This window comes from Electrophorus electricus, chromosome 2, assembly GCF_041902795.1.
Source record: "Electrophorus electricus isolate QZ-2024a chromosome 2, ASM4190279v1, whole genome shotgun sequence".
Classification (NCBI taxonomy): domain Eukaryota; kingdom Metazoa; phylum Chordata; class Actinopteri; order Gymnotiformes; family Gymnotidae; genus Electrophorus; species Electrophorus electricus.
The window spans coordinates 24,134,507-24,149,968 of record NC_137498.1 but is presented as its reverse complement, the minus strand read 5'-3'; the positions used below and the strand labels follow the sequence as shown (position 1 = coordinate 24,149,968).

Genomic DNA, 15,462 nt, shown 5'->3' with positions numbered 1-15,462 from the left:
GGGCAGGGTTCTGGTGTAGCATAGCTGTTACATTTCAGAATTTGGGGTAGAGTCCGATTTCAATCAGGGAATACATTCTTTTTCGGATCGATTCCCGAGCCTGCATTACTTCCAGGAACAGCTCTGTGGTCAGACAACTAGTTCCAAAAGTGTTTGGAAATCCGCGGTGATGGAGTGGGTTACCTTAGTCCTGTCCGCGATTGTCGTGCTTATTTCTCTTCGTCTTTTCCTTGTGAAAAATCCTCCAAACGCTCCTCCGTGCATAAAGGGATGGATACCGTGGTTTGGTGCAGCGTTCGAATTTGGCCAAGCACCGCTACATTTCATTGCACAAGCAAGAGCCAGAGTAAGTCACTTGCTGTGTAGTAAAATGCTGAGACTGTTGTTCATACATTTTGGTAAACAAAAAGGATACCATATTGTCATTCTGTAAATTATAGCTTTAGATGATAGTTTCACGGTTCCTCAGCAAAAACGGCTACTGTACTTTAGATTAATGTAGAAAGAATAGGTAAACGAAGAATAATCTTTGTCAAATGCTGCATTAATACTTATTCAGTGGCTCAGTGTAGCGATTTTCAAAAAACAGTCTTGGTTAGTTTGTAGGTTAAAGGTGTATATATATATATATATATATATATATATAGAGAGAGAGAGAGAGAGAGAGAGAGAGAGAGAGAGAGAGGGAGGGGGGGGGGCTGTAAATGTATAGTCTTAAATGCATGCCCCAGATGTACCTACAGTTTTATACCTTCTGGAAGGATGCTTTATTTGAATGGGGTTTTGTTAGGAATCTTCTTATATCCATGACGACCATTTAGTTAGCCACAACACCACAAAAAGCCATCTTTAGCATATAAACAAGTGCCTGTAGGTGGACTGTACAAACCTGAGGCAATAGTATCTTTATTTTAGTATGTAATTTATTTAATTTCCTTGTAGATGATGTAATTCATCAATCTCATGATGTATGTCAGTGATACAGGGATTTTTGTGATTTAGTGTTAAACATCCAATTGCAAACTTGAGAATGTACATGGATAGCATACATATATCAACATCTGGATAGCATACCTATATCAAACATCTGGCTAACATCAGCTCTGTGAAACGTGTATAAAAAATCACATCTGGTCATGGTGCAGTGGCCTATCAGGTCCACTTGAAAAGGTCATGTCCCTGATGTTTTTTATAACCAGTGTAAATGTAGACCCCGAATCATTTTGGAGATCATCAGATGTCATTGACGTCACACTCTGTTAGGAGTCTGAAGTTCAGCTCTACCCTTGTGAACTGCAGTGCTGTTGCACATCTTATTTGTCCACTGAGACTTTGACACTGAGGCATTTTGTAAAAGTGCCCTTTGTTTTCAGAAAATGAAAGCAGAAGTAGTTATTTATTGTGCTATTTTAAAGGCTCAGTACGCCACATGAACAGGCAATTTTATATTTACATTTACAGCATTTAGCAGACGCTGTTATACAGAGCAACTTCAAAAAGTGCTTTGTCATTTATTCTTAGAATACATCCTAGCCAATACAGTAGGTTAGAGTTCAATATACCAATGAACTAGAATACTATTGGAATACAGGGATCAATGCTGATTCTTAGAAGTACAAAATACATAAGCCTTTTCTTAGACAAAAATAAGTGCAATAAACAAGTACATGAGTTTGTTAGACAACAAAGGAGCAGTCAACATGAATATAATAAACAATACCCTACAATAAGTACTAATTTCAGTTAGTTAACAGGTTCAGTGGTCATTTAAATATTCTACAAATAGTTGGGTCTTCATTTTAGCATTCTCTTTTGGCTTGTCTCACTTAAATGAAAATACTACATACAATTTTGTCCAGTAAGTAATGTAGTAGACTGAAATGAATTTCCAAGTGAAATGACAGAGAAGTTCTGACTGGTGGAAAGTTTTGAATTTAATGGCTTATTCTGGTTTAGCACCCCCAGGTCTTTGGTTGTAATTTATGTAACTAGGGCTTTCTGAAATTGTTGACCCTTTGTCCTGAGGGAATTCTAATGCGCTGACCTGACTATCGTGAGTGGATGCTGAAGATTCTCCTGAGCTGAACAGGCAAATGTCGCCAGACACAATGACTGCTCTTGCACAAATAAAAGATACATTTTTAAAAAAGTGATAGCTTCTTAGATGTCTACTCCTGATCATCGATATACATATAAATACATATATAAGTCTTCAGATTTAAGTCCACTAAATATATAGATACAGATATAAATATAAACTTTTGTACTTCTGTAACTCACTTCTACAACCCTGTCCTATTTATTCTTTTCTTGTGCAACTTGTACAGTACTGTGACGCTGCATTTTCCTTCAGGATCAATAAAGTGTTTCTTGTATAAATAAATATGAATCTTTTCAACATGTTATAACCAAAGAACTGGGGTGCTAAACCACAAAAAGCCATTCAATTCTAAACTTGGCATCAGCCAGAACTTAGCAGCATTGATGCCTGTATTTGACCAGTATTCTAGTTCAATAGTATTTTGGACTCTGACCTACTGTCCTGGATAGGATACATTCTATGAGTAAATGACAAAGCACTTTTGTAAGTCGCTCTGGAAAAGAACATCTGCTAAATGCCATAAATCTAAATGTAAAAATGTTGATATATTTTACTGTACACTAACAATTGTTGATCCATTACATTGTTAAAGTATATCAAAACATTTTGTGTCATTTATTTAGACAGAATAACAAAATCTTTCTTTGTGTGAAATAAAAAAAATCAGTGTGGTAAGGTTTGCACTTGACAACAGGCATTTTCCTGCATATTTGTAGCTGCAGAACATCAAATTAAAATCCTACAGAACTTAATGTGGAATATTTCTGCAAACATAGCTGTATCTTATTTTAATATTGTGCCATTATGTTGTGGATTAAGAATGTTTAATTCTTTCTGGCGGCTGAAGGTTTATTGAGTACATCTTGATTTAGTAAATGAGCAACACTGTATTCCTTCTTCCAGTATGGGCCGGTCTTTACAGTCTTGGTGGCAGGAAAACGGCTGACCTTCGTTACCGACCATGAAGATTTTCAAGCATTTTTCATGTCCAAGGATGTCAATTTTGAGCAGGCAGTGCAAGAGCCTGTCCAGAACACAGGTAGGTAAAATCCTTCTTCTTACAGCATGTTTAGAATGTCTTTCTGCTTTTGGAATCTTCCTCTGCAGTATCAGAAGTGCTGTGGTCTTGTCTGTGTCACAAATGTCAATGCCATATAAAATATTATAATAAAATTTTGATTTGCCATAAGAAATTGCAAAAAAAAACTGTTGTAATTGTTACATGTATTTAATAAATGATCTACAAAGTACTTCATTGCTCTCACACCTCCATAAGTATCTGAGTGAATGGTTTCTTCTCAGGCCTCTGCTCAGACTTCGTGTGTATTCTATTAAGTGTGTGAGGAAGATTACACCTGTGACTTTGTCCTGCTTTGGGTTCTTCTGTAGCATCGATCAGCAAAGAGAGTTTCTTTAAGTTCCACGCGGCTTCCATTGCCTTGATCAAAGGCAAACTGACTCCAGGCAACACAGCCTTGCTGGCCAATCACCTGTGTGAAGAGTTCAACAATCATCTGGAGAACTGGGGAAGCAAAGGTTCTGGCTGCCTCAATAACCTGCTCAGGTATAGTCTGTCACACATCGTTTATATAGAGAGATGTTTTGATTCAGCCAGAGACAGAGGTATCCTGTAGGCAGTACAGATTTTAAAAAATTTGAAGAACAAAATGAAAGTCCTCAGTTTACATGGATTAGCCTCTGTTGTGTTTTAGCCTCTAACTGTGTTACAGATTGCTTCTGTTTTTTAAGTGACTGTCACTGTTTGCCTAATTATGTGAACATATATGGTAAAGTCTGTACGTGATTGGACAGTGGCACAGTTTTTTTATTCTGCCTCTGTAATCCAGCATTTAAAATTAAACAGTAACAATGATGCCAAATTGCAAAATGTCAGCCATAATTTGAGGGTGTTTAGATTAATATTAGATGAGGCACTAAGGACTCACAAGCCTCTTTATGTATATTTCTTAATTTCAGGGAATCATAAGTAATTGGACAAATTAGCATATTATTCATGTCCCTGCGTTGATTACAATAACTTTGCTGGTTACAATCCCTTCTTGGTAATGATTGCCTGAAGTCTGGAATACAGAATAGAACCCAACCAATATATTGTTTAGTCCATTAAAAAAACACAATCTTTCAGGAACGTGGTACTATTTTGATCAAAGCCATTCAGACACGCCTGTCTGGTGCTAAAGGTTGCTATTGGCTCTGCATCAATGTGGACCATACTTGACTTGACCAAGCATGAAGTCATATGCCACATCAAAACATTTTTTTAAAAAGTTATTGGATATTTGGTTTTTTCATGGTATCACAACTATGGCATACAAGCTTGGATGTCTCATCTTGCCTCATGCAGGAATGTCATGTACCCAGCTGTGATGAGCAACCTTTTGGGTAAGTGCAACTCCCCTAATGGCCCCGCGGCGATACAAGAGTTCGTCAAGAGGTTCAGCACCTATGATGATGGCTTTGAATATGGCTCCCAGCTCCCCGCCATGTTTCTGAAGTGAGGAACTCAACAGTGGATTAAAGATCCAGAAATGCACAATTCGCTAAATCTTTTATAAGAATCTTTGTCAATAGTAATAGCACAGCAGTATTTTTTTTAATTTGAGGAATTTTTATTCCAAAGTTGAGTGAGTCATACATCAAAGTTAAGCAATGTACAACACATACTATACTGTTTTTATGCATTTACATATTTGGGCAGGGAATGGTCTAGCTCCAAAAAGTGGCTTTTGTCTCTGTTGGAGAGCATGATCATCAGAGCAGTGGATATCCCCTCTAATGAGAGCAGAAGTGAGGTCAGTACACCAAAAAGTTATGTTACATAGTGGTCAGTAGAGCATGTCATTTTTAATAGATATATTACAGCTAATGGTGCCAGTGTAACCACAGTTAGTGACAGCTTTAGGGAAAGTGGGTGATTATATATACAAGTACTCGGCACAAAAATGTTTTTAATTCCTTTTTGGGGATTTGGGGATCATGTTCTGCACAAACCACCAGAGGGCACGCATGTTTGTTTTATGCCCAGGCTTCTGAGTCCCAGTTTAGCGTTCCCCTTCAACCAGGCCAGCAGTCAGACCAGCACCAAAGTAGATCTGCTTAACTAGGGTCAGATCGCTTCCCTTATATGTTGACCTTGGTCAAGATAAATAATCCTAGTTTAGCACTTCTACCATGAAACACTTTGAGGTTCAGGATCTATATTTATCAAGCACCTTATAGTAGGAATTTGGCCCAATCCGGCCCCAGATTCTCAGGATGATGTGAATGTGGCCCTACTTTAAGGCAGAAGAGTAAAAGTATTTTAATGATCTTATCTAATTTAGGACAGCAATCTCCATCAGGATTCAGTAGATCTCAAAAGCTGCCCTAACCCCTTAAGAGTCCCTGAAGGTGGTGTTTTGGTAACAACACTCACATACAGCCAAGACTCAAAAGAAACCATCCTTGTCTGCAGAATTCAAAGTTCTTGTAACTTTGTACTTTTTAAAAGTACAATGTAAAATGATGTTTTCTCTCTGTAGACATTGCTGCAGTACCTGGTAACCATAATCGCAGACAAATTTCAACCCAATTATGGATTACTTATGTTATGGGCCTCCCTTGCCAATGCAATACCAGTGAGTCATTGCTTAATACACATTGGTACAACTGAAGACTATTTGTCTGTTTTACTATTATTCTGAATAATAATAATAATAATAATAATAATAATAATAATAATAATAATTATTATAATGATGATAGCTGTTATTTTTATCATTGTTATTATTAATTAGTGTATGTGTTCTCTATGTTTAGAGGTAAAAATGTGTGTTTTGAGATATTATAAAATTGAATCCTGTGTAATATCATTTTCAGATAACATTTTGGGCCCTTGCCTTTATCTTGTCCAATCCCGCAATATATAAATCTGCCATGGTCCAGATCAGCTCTGTCCTCAAAGATCGAGGTACATACAGGTATCTATGTTTTCAGGGTTCATTTGCTTCATTAGCTGCATTGCTGAAAGCAGAGCAATATTCTCAGGAGTCATCACAGGGTCCTCAAAGAAACCCAGAAATTAGTTTCCTATAAAACAGGGCTTTGCATGCTGATGTCTTAGATTTGACACAAAAGTCTGACTCTAATATTATTTCATTGTGAATCAGAATGCAATGAATACCACAAAAAGGCTTAACCTTCTCTGTAAAATCTGATGACTGTCTAAATGAATCTTAACCTCCCTGAACTGAGTAGCTTTTGACAACGATCATAATCAAGGCCAACAGTCTTGAGAATCAGAACGTAACACTAGACACTAGACAGCAACAAACCCCAGTCTGTTCGATACTCATATGTTCACATATGTGCATTCAAAATTCTTCATGTTATTACATGACAACTATTACTAATTTTTTTAAAATCTCTAAAAATGTCCAAAATCTCCATTATAAAACTATTATCCACATCAACATTTTTGTGCACATAATTAGGCTACTGTGTGGGGGTTATTTGTGTGTGTGTGTGTGTGTGTGTGTGTGTGTTTGTGTGTTATAGACAAGAAGAATACGAGGGTGTCACTAGATGACCTGCAAGAGATCCCTTATGTGAAATGGTGTATCATGGAGGCCATTCGCCTTAGGGCTCCTGGTGCTGTCACTCGCAGAGTGGTGCGACCCTTTAAACTCCAGGTCAGCCATTTTGATGAGATTTTTCAGTTTCTTAACAAATTAACTTATAATATTACTTGTAGGGTCAGTCTCTTAGTCTAAATCTAGGCTAAAAACAACTTTCTGTGGTAAATCACCAATGTCATTACAATTTAGTCCAAGGCTACATTTACTCCAGGACACCAACTGTGACAATCTGACAATAAAGGTGTCAACGTGTATAACCACAGACGGAATTAAGCCTGGATTGTTTGATCATGCGTCAAACTTCAACAAAAAAGGATCTGTAAAGAAATGTGTAAAATGTCCTTCTTTGTGAGCACCTGCATGGTCATTGGCTGATTATATTTACAGGGCCTTTCCTCAGCAGCATATCAGCGTTGCTACTTTTCAACCTTTAGGGGTTTTTTTTTAACAGCTTTAAAACTGTTGACAGATGTCTTTGTATATTCATATATTATTTTTAATGGTGGCATGTCTTAATATCATGTCTGATCTACTTTCAATGACACCCCAACCATTTGTGAATTTTCAGTAAGAACAAAAAAGCCATGATTTGCTTTTTTTAGGTCTGAGTTTTCCTTCCTTCATTTTTTCTTGTTAGAACATTATAAGATGTGTAACAATGAATGTGAGTGTCCTGTCAGGGTTTGTTAAGGTTTAAACACCTTCCAGTGAGAAGCTGCAGAAAAAGTGCTATGTTTCTCAATACAGGAGCAAGGTCATGCAGAAACAGGAATTTTAATAACATCTCGCTCCAGTCCTCTAGAGGTCAGGAGATTCCTTTCCTGACAAAAATCTATCATGACATTTTTGTCATTATGAGTGATATCATGCTAAAAAAGGGGGATTTTCAACTTGATTGAGGTACACAAATGATACCTACCAAATGAAGTAGTAAGTTAATGGGACTGTGTGTTCCACTATCTACTTTCCACTTTGTGTGTTCCACTATCTTTCAGAACTATATCATTCCATCAGGTGACTTGTTGATGTTGTCTCCTTTTTGGGCTCACCGGGAGCCCAGATACTTCACAGACCCTGAGGACTTCAAGCCTGTGAGTGACTTTTGCAGCTCTTGGAGCTCACCTGGTAGAGTAACACAAAGTTCATGGTTTTGAATCCCAGAGAGCACACATACTGCCACATTGATAAATATTCAGGTCACTCTGGATAAGTGTCTGCCAAATGCCATAAATGAAAATTATTGGAATGCTGTAAAGCACTTAGGTGGTTATAAGCTCTAATCAAACAATGCTCACTGTATATCCACAGCTTCACTGTTATGGTAGTAGTTCTGCTGCAACTTCTTCTCATTTTAAATGCTGTTTCTTTTTCTTCTTTTATAGACAAATCTACCTAGATAGCCCTCTAACAATGCCTCAGCAAATCCACAGACAGTGTAAATACATTCTGTGCAAGGCAGCAAATGAAGTGCCTACACGGCCATAACCACGTCACTCTCTTTCATTTCCCCAAAAGAGGACTCAGATCATTTTTCACTCAAGCACTGTGCTTGCTGAGCAGATATTCTAAGTCCTAATGCTGTCTATCTGACCTTTATTTTAGTAGACCAGGGCCCTGGCCTTCTTAAATCTGTATTTTCCTGGGACAAATATTGGCAAATTAGCAGCAAAACTGGAGAACTAATTTAAATATGGTTATTCTAATCTTTATTTTGTGGTAATATAATTTTTTTGTACATAGTAGGAAAGCAGAGGTAATCTAGACAACAAAAAGTTAATTATTAAACAAAAAGTGATTATTAAATAATGAGGGAATAAATAATTACATGTACATATAACTGGCAACAATAAAATGTTGGCAGTGCTTCAGTCATTCAAGTAAATGTACTCTGGGTGTCTTCAGTTGATGCAAATTCATTGGTGAACAACATTCTGAGATACAGTTAATATAGAACCAACAAAGCTAGAAGAGCAAATAGCTGAGAACACTAGTTAGCTTTTGTTTGGTATGTTGGCTTTTTTGACTTGACATTATTGTGAGAGCTGGACCTTGGCACTTGTCTGAGTGGATTGTTTTTAATGAAACACTTCTTCCCACAGGAGCGATGGGAGAAGGCAGATTTAAGAAAGAATGGCTTCTTGGAAGGGTTTGTGGCATTTGGAGGAGGCAAAAACCAATGCCCAGGAAGGTTAGAAAACCCTTATATTTGCCTTTTAAAAATAATCCTTATACACCATATTGTGGAAAGATATCTCAACATCTTAAAGTACTACATTTCTTTTGAATAAGATTGAAAGAGTAACATAATTTAGCATTTTATTCAGTCTTCACAGACTCATACAGTGTTTAAATTGAATCATTCATTAGGCAATTATTTTTAGAAGACTGGTTAAATGTCTTTATATCCTGTTAGCTGTGACTAAAATAGTAGCTCTGAAAAAAACTGTGCTGGGTTCTGTGATCAGGATCTAAAGATTTCAACACAGTTTGGCTATATTAACCAAACAGGAAACCTTCTGTAAGAGGCAGTCTTACAGAACTGAATTATTTTGCATGTGCATGTAGCATATGGAAGTGTAGGTAATGTCCTGTCTATGCATGTCTTTGCAGAAAGCTTTGGATAGGTGCTAGACCATTCTAGTGGAAGATAGCAAGAACTGTATGATGGATTACATTCAAAGATTTTTTGGGTGGGGTGTTCTTACCTGTCACACTAGCTCTTTGATGTAGGACTAGATTTTAGATCTTCCATATTAAATGAGTGTGATCATATGAGTGGCAGAAGGTGTTATGTAGGTATATCCCATCATATTCATATTGTATGTATGGGCTTAGCTGCTGAAATTTTAGGGTCATTAGTTTCCACGTTCAATATGATCTCTAGCAAATGGCACATACTGAAGGAAGCCACATTCCCCCTCGGAATGTGGGAAGCCACATTCCCGGCTCTTCAGCTGGGAATTTCAGTCACTTTAATAATTTTGGATCATAGGTGATCCTAGAAACAGAAGTGCAGAAGATACTGAGGCCATAGTCTAGATTTGCTAAGAAATCTGTAGTTGTAGGTAGCTGTACAGAGCAACACACACAGATTTGTATGCAAGATGTGTGTCTGTTTACCCAATATTTACAGATCAAACTACTTTTCACTTTGATCTGGCCTGGTTGTGCAAGCAAACAATTTATTGAGCTGCTGCATAACTATATGTGATCATTCCACTTTTAGTTATCCTAGACTTTCATAAGGCAAAAAGCTATTCGGTCATGTTTATTGATGCAGTGCTGCTTGTTTGTTGAGTTGAGCATGCTTTAGCTTAAAGGTTACAGCCTGGGTTGGGCCAACCCAGGGGAGTGAGGCCCAGTGGCAGAGAGACGTGCTTGGAAGTGGCTCAAGAGCTTGAGCGTGTTCCCAGCTGCACAAGCAGATCAAAGGCATAGGCATGGAGCAGGGACCTTTTTCTTGATTGCACACACACATACATATGCACAGGCTTGCCTGGAATGAAAAAGGTACTCATGTACAGATGCTCTGTCTCAAGGGACTGTTGGGAAAATTCCATCTCAGTATGTGTTGATCACCAGCTCACATGTTAGCCAGCTCATTGAGTTACATGTTTACTGAAATGAATGTTACAAAATGTTGGTTCATCATTACCCAAGACCGGATACTATAAACCAAGTTCTATTTACATAATGAGTTGATTCTCAGCGAAGGTGGGTTAAAATGATCAGTTCTGCTGGTGTAGGCCCATTGGCTGAGGATTGTCATAAATAAATGCACTGAACATGACACAGTACCTCTCTGCCCCACCCATGTTATTTTTCTCCCCAGCAAGCCCAGTCTAATTTGATTTTTAATCATTTTAGGGGATTGGCCTTCCTGCATCACCCTTATAACTCCACTGTGCGACTCCACAGTCTTCAAGGTTATTTTGACAGATCATTTGCAGCAGCACAGCTGCTTTCTCTCACTTCTTGTTCTCTCAGAGAATGTATATCACTTGTTCCGTCACTCGCTGTAGATCTCCGGAGAACCCTGTCTCCTCTGCTCTCTCTCTGCTTTCCTTTCCTTTGTACTTGCTTCTTTTACCATGGTTTCTTTTGCTCTTGCTCTCACACTCTCTGTTTCTCTTTATCCCCCTCCCTCTCTCTCTTTTCTCCGTGGTTGCTATGTCCTATTGTAAATGGGAATGTACCTAGAAGTCAAGTGACAAATCAGAGCAGATGAAGAGTGCTTGTACACGACTCCATGTATAATGTGGCAAGGCCAGCAGGCTTCTGGTGTGTCTAATATTAGGTTCTAATATTAAAATGTTGTTTGTTTGTTTGTTTGTTTGTATAGTATGTTAAAATAATGCAAGGAGGATCACCATCTGTAAGGGATGCGTGCAGATTCAACAATGTTGAAAATATTTTTTCCCCATATCATGGGGTCTATTCTTGGCATCTGATTTGTCAATTATACATAAAATTCATGATCTCTTTGAAAATGACTAGAGAAACAAACTCTAAGACAATCATTGAAATCTTCTGGCTAGTTCATCTTAGGCTAAAGGATTTAACAACTTAAAGTTAGTTTTAATGTAACTTGGGGTCATTTTTTTATATTACCAGGTGGTATGCAATAATGGAACTGCACCTGTTCGTTACACTCATTCTCTACAAGTTTGAATTCACTCTTCTGGATCAGGTGCCTGAGCCGGTAAGCACTCATGCATCGCATTAGACAGCTGAGACTGAGCTAAAGCTCAGGGCTGAATAGCAAATGGGCACTGTTAGATGTCTCGGTCAAAAATGTTGATTACATTAAGCATCTCTAGATGTGTTCCTCTGAACACACTCAGCCATATGGTCACCTTTCATCTATCCTCTCATGAATGTCCACCCCAGTCCAAAAATGGATATCTGACTTTTTTAACTAGGGGCATACCACCTACATAATGTGGCTTATAAGTTTATATTTGCAACCTATAACAATGGCTGGCACTGCAATGGAATATCTGAGTCTTTGTCCTGTTCTTCGTGTGTTCCTAGAGCCTTTTGCACTTGGTTGGAACACAGCAGCCTGACAGACCCTGTACAGTGGAGTACAGCCATAGGTAGAATCAAGCTAAAATCAAAGAACACTACATGTGCTTTTCAGAACACTGGCAGGAGTATCAGTGAGGGAAATAGCACATTTTAAAATAGTAAACAAGTGTGGTTTTACTTTTTCAGAAAGGACACAGTTGATTTTGTCAGACTTCGCAGGGTTAGATATAAATGCAGTTGTGAATGAATGGAAGCTTTCCAGAGGATTAACATACATTTACATCATACTGGTATGAAATACCAGCTCTCATTCACCATTAGCAATGTTATATTTTTTAGTCAAGCTGCAATTGCAATTGACATTGCTGTACAAGTCTTAACAGGAGACAGGTGAATGGGGGAGTGTTTTGCAGTTGTTAGGTGAAAAGTATTAAAATTTTTAACAAACCAAATAACTTTTGCTTTTTGCTTTTTATTTACAACCATTTGCCTGTTTATGGATGAATATATGCACAGTGCAGTTTTCTTATCCATGCACTACCTTGTCACAGTATAATAAAACACTGGTCTGATTCTTTTTTAGTCTCTAAAGGCAAAATGTGTCTTTCTCTATGTCCTATGAGATAAAGTTTTGGTTTTTTTTACCTGAAATGTTAGATTAATTGAGCAATAGCAAGACAACACACTGGCAATAATTAAATCTTCACATGGTGATATATCTTGAACATCCACATTAGTCTAGCAAAGCAAAATAAAAATAAATTGAATTTCAAGTTGAACTGATTATTTCAAGGAGTCATTTTATTAGGTTTCTAAATATTTTAGTTAAACAAGTTATGTCAAGACTAATACACTGATGTTAAGTGCTAAGAACTTGGATTACTCTATCACCCAATTTTAATGTAATAAAAAGCAGACTTTAGCAATAGAAGATAAAAAAGAAATAAATAAAGGCATTTTATTTCAAGCTTCCCTAGAGCCTGTCTGTTTGTTTGTTTGTTTTTTGGTAACTATTTATAGTGGTTGGTTGAATGCATTAAATCACAAGTTAGACTCACTCAGAACAAATCCTCTTTACCTTTGTGGCCAAGCATTATTTATAACTGCCCAAGTATAGCTGTGGAAGTCAATATAACAAAAAAATAAAAAAATGAATTGGGGGATTAATATATACTTATTGTCACTAAACCTAAAACGATCAATTTTTAATTAAGTATTAAGCCCCAACACCATCAAGTTGCCATTGTTGGCCTCCTGAGCAAGGCCCTTAACCCTCATTTGCTCAAGTTGTATTCAGTCTTAATTGTAAGTCCCTGTGGATAAAAGTGTCAGCTAAACGCCATAAATGTATTGAACCAACTGGAAATAAAGATATTATCATAATTAAGTTAGATTGTATGCTGCTCAAGTAGTGAAAGGTACGTATAAATACACTGTGTACATTATGTTGCACGGTATTTTTATTTTTAAATTTTATTTCCTGAAATGCCAAGTGCTTAAAAATACAATGCTATATAGTGTATACAGTGTTGCCCATTTTAACGTGTCTTGTACACGATAAATATGGAACTGTGAAGTTACATGCAGTCAGTTCTGATGTTTCATATTTGCCATTCTCATTTTTACGAAGAGAAATGCTCTGTGCCCGGTACGTTATAAATACCGATAAGAATCACCTGCGGAACGCTGCTCGGTACTGCCATGGCCCGTTGCTGGCGCAAGCCCTGACGCGCCTTTGCTAATTTGTGGCTTTTTTTAGCCTGCGCTTTCAGAATACTATTGGTCCAAGAATGCCCCCTGCAGATCGCGCTGTATTTCATTACTGGGTAAAGCAAACATCGTTTCAGCGCCGGGAAGCAGTCATTGGTGAGTCAAACTGTCAACAATAACGTCAGGAGATTAGTGAATCGCAGCTGGAATGCGAGTTTGATTCACAAAGGAAGGAGAAGGGGCAGAGCCGTCGCTTAAGATTCTCATCGGACAGCATCATCCCTCTCAGGTAGCGGGCAGCAAAGACGGTGTGGTCAATCGTTAGATAATGTTTCTGCTGTTGTTTTTGATGTCTGGCGTACGTTATATTTGTCTCTGGACGCGCTTCTGTGTTCAAATATGACTGTTACTTGCAGGGATATGACTTTTCGCTACGAGTTTGTTTTAAGAAAGTGACAGCTAAATCTGTGAACTGTTAACAGCGTCGGGCAAACTACAGTCCATGTGGTAAAGTAATTTACTCTTACTCAAGGGTAATTCAGTCTACGAAAAATTTTAACGTGACGTTAGCCTACTTTTCTGAGTAGCCTACATGACCTTGAGTAAAAATGACACTTGGTGCATTTCTCTGATATGATGTACAAGATGCAGTAATAGTCATGATCATGGTTATTTGGCTGGAACTGATGTAAAAAATATCTTTCGTTTACAATGTACAGTTCTCTTAGCAAGAGAACATAATTGTGTCAGACGATGACAAAAGGAAGCCGCTTCTCAAGTCGATGACTCAAGGAGGGATGCAGCAAACAGGTTGCAGTAGTATCTGATTGGCTGGCTTCTGTTCCATTCTAATTGAAGTGATTTTCGAAGTTATTTTCAAACAGATATTCAGTTATATATATTTAAAAATACAAAAACAACAACAACAAGAAAACAAGCATCACTGAGAGATTAATGCAAAAATGAAATGATTTTTATTAGTTTATTTATTAGCATGGTGGATGTGGGGGTACAAAGATAAAAAAAGTAGACTTGTGCTTCGTGGTAAATCTTTGGACCGTATCCAAAAATGCCAAACTATGGAAGTCCAACAACACCTTTGTCCTCTAGGAAGAAAGGACCGTAACTACGTCGGTATTCATGTATGCCTCATAAACACATTTGCTGAAATACAAGATTATGTTGAAATAGGGAAATAGGGTCCTGTCTGGAACACTTTATTTTAATCAAATGCCTAACTATATCTGCATTTCATTAGTGCTCAGCCTATTTTTAGCATTGTTTACACAGGTCAGGAATGAGCCAGACATTCCAGCCTCTATCAACAGGTAGAATGTGACTGTGTGTGTATGTGCATGCATGTGTGGTTGGTGATGATGGGCTACTGACCTCAAAATAGCTGTAGACATTTGACAAAATGGCTTTAACATTGTGTATGAAGCCGTTGACCGGAGACGTTGGCTGGAAAATAGCAGGGTGAAAGATCTCATACCTGGGACATCTGTTCGTTTGAGGCCACCCTACTTGGCACCTGGGTGGGCACCTGGGTGTTTACTTTAAGTCCATCACCAACTCTTCTGGCAGAGTATTAGCGCCCTGGTCCATGGGTTAACATCTGCTCACTGGACATCCAGGAGGCATCCGTTCCGATTCCAGTCATCTCCTGTCAGCAGGGCTTATTGAGATAAACCCCCTCCCCCACCTGCCACTGTCCATTTTCAGCTCACCTACTTCCATAGTATAAGAGGTGCACAAAGACGTCCCTGCTCATCTCCTTCATCTCAAATCAGGCTACAGATTTGTAACACATCCGTTTTCAAGTCTGGGAGCAGGCCAAAATGAATAATGCAATGTATTTAAAGTATGGCAGGAAGTGGAAGGAGGAAAACTGGCATGAGTTCACTAACTTGAGCGTGAGCAACTCATGGCAAGAGCAATACCAACAGATAATGCCAAGGGGAATTATTTTTATACCTATGTCTG

The 15,462-nt window shown here is 38.0% G+C and overlaps 2 protein-coding genes across 6 annotated transcripts in view; both read left to right on the top strand.

The window, feature by feature from the left end:
• The first annotated feature begins 41 nt into the window (after positions 1–41).
• cyp39a1 (cytochrome P450, family 39, subfamily A, polypeptide 1) lies at positions 42–12,719 on the top strand. Of its 4 annotated transcripts, XR_014116934.1 has the most exons (13): positions 45–346; positions 3,005–3,140; positions 3,491–3,665; positions 4,467–4,616; positions 4,821–4,914; positions 5,644–5,739; positions 5,981–6,071; positions 6,659–6,792; positions 7,734–7,829; positions 8,838–8,926; positions 10,606–10,664; positions 11,353–11,440; positions 11,773–12,719. XR_014116934.1 is itself a non-coding variant. In XM_027000681.3 (12 exons), exons 1-12 carry the CDS (start codon positions 170–172, stop codon positions 11,839–11,841), a joined length of 1,395 nt encoding a protein of 464 aa, XP_026856482.2. In that variant the 5' UTR covers positions 47–169; the 3' UTR covers positions 11,842–12,719. The 4 variants fall into 4 exon arrangements, 3 of the variants coding, with proteins under 3 accessions (XP_081552561.1, XP_081552570.1, XP_026856482.2); XM_027000681.3 differs by lacking the exon at positions 10,606–10,664 and having other exon boundaries at positions 47–346; XM_081696435.1 differs by lacking the exons at positions 11,353–11,440; positions 11,773–12,719 and having other exon boundaries at positions 42–346; positions 10,606–11,343.
• Positions 12,720–13,607: 888 nt separating this feature from the next.
• The window catches only part of rcan2 (regulator of calcineurin 2), a 56,504-nt gene continuing 54,649 nt past the window's right edge, over positions 13,608–15,462 (top strand). Inside the window, exon 1 of one of the 2 annotated variants that reach the window (XM_081696456.1) lies at positions 13,608–13,768. The gene's annotated coding sequence lies outside the window, so the exon portion shown is untranslated. The remainder of the gene's footprint in view (positions 13,769–15,462) is intronic. The other variant, XM_027000701.3, reaches the window with a different exon arrangement.

What these genes read in the sequence shown, in the direction of transcription:
- cyp39a1 (XM_081696435.1), top strand. Translation starts at nt 170, where the DNA reads ATGGAGTGGGTTACCTTAGTCCTGTCCGCGATTGTCGTGCTTATTTCT. An exon ending in TGCCTCAATAACCTGCTCAG is followed by an intron (nt 3,666 to 4,466) that starts GTATAGTCTGTC and finishes TGCCTCATGCAG; the next exon opens with GAATGTCATGTACCCAGCTG. An exon ending in CCCTTGCCAATGCAATACCA is followed by an intron (nt 5,740 to 5,980) that starts GTGAGTCATTGC and finishes TATCATTTTCAG; the next exon opens with ATAACATTTTGGGCCCTTGC.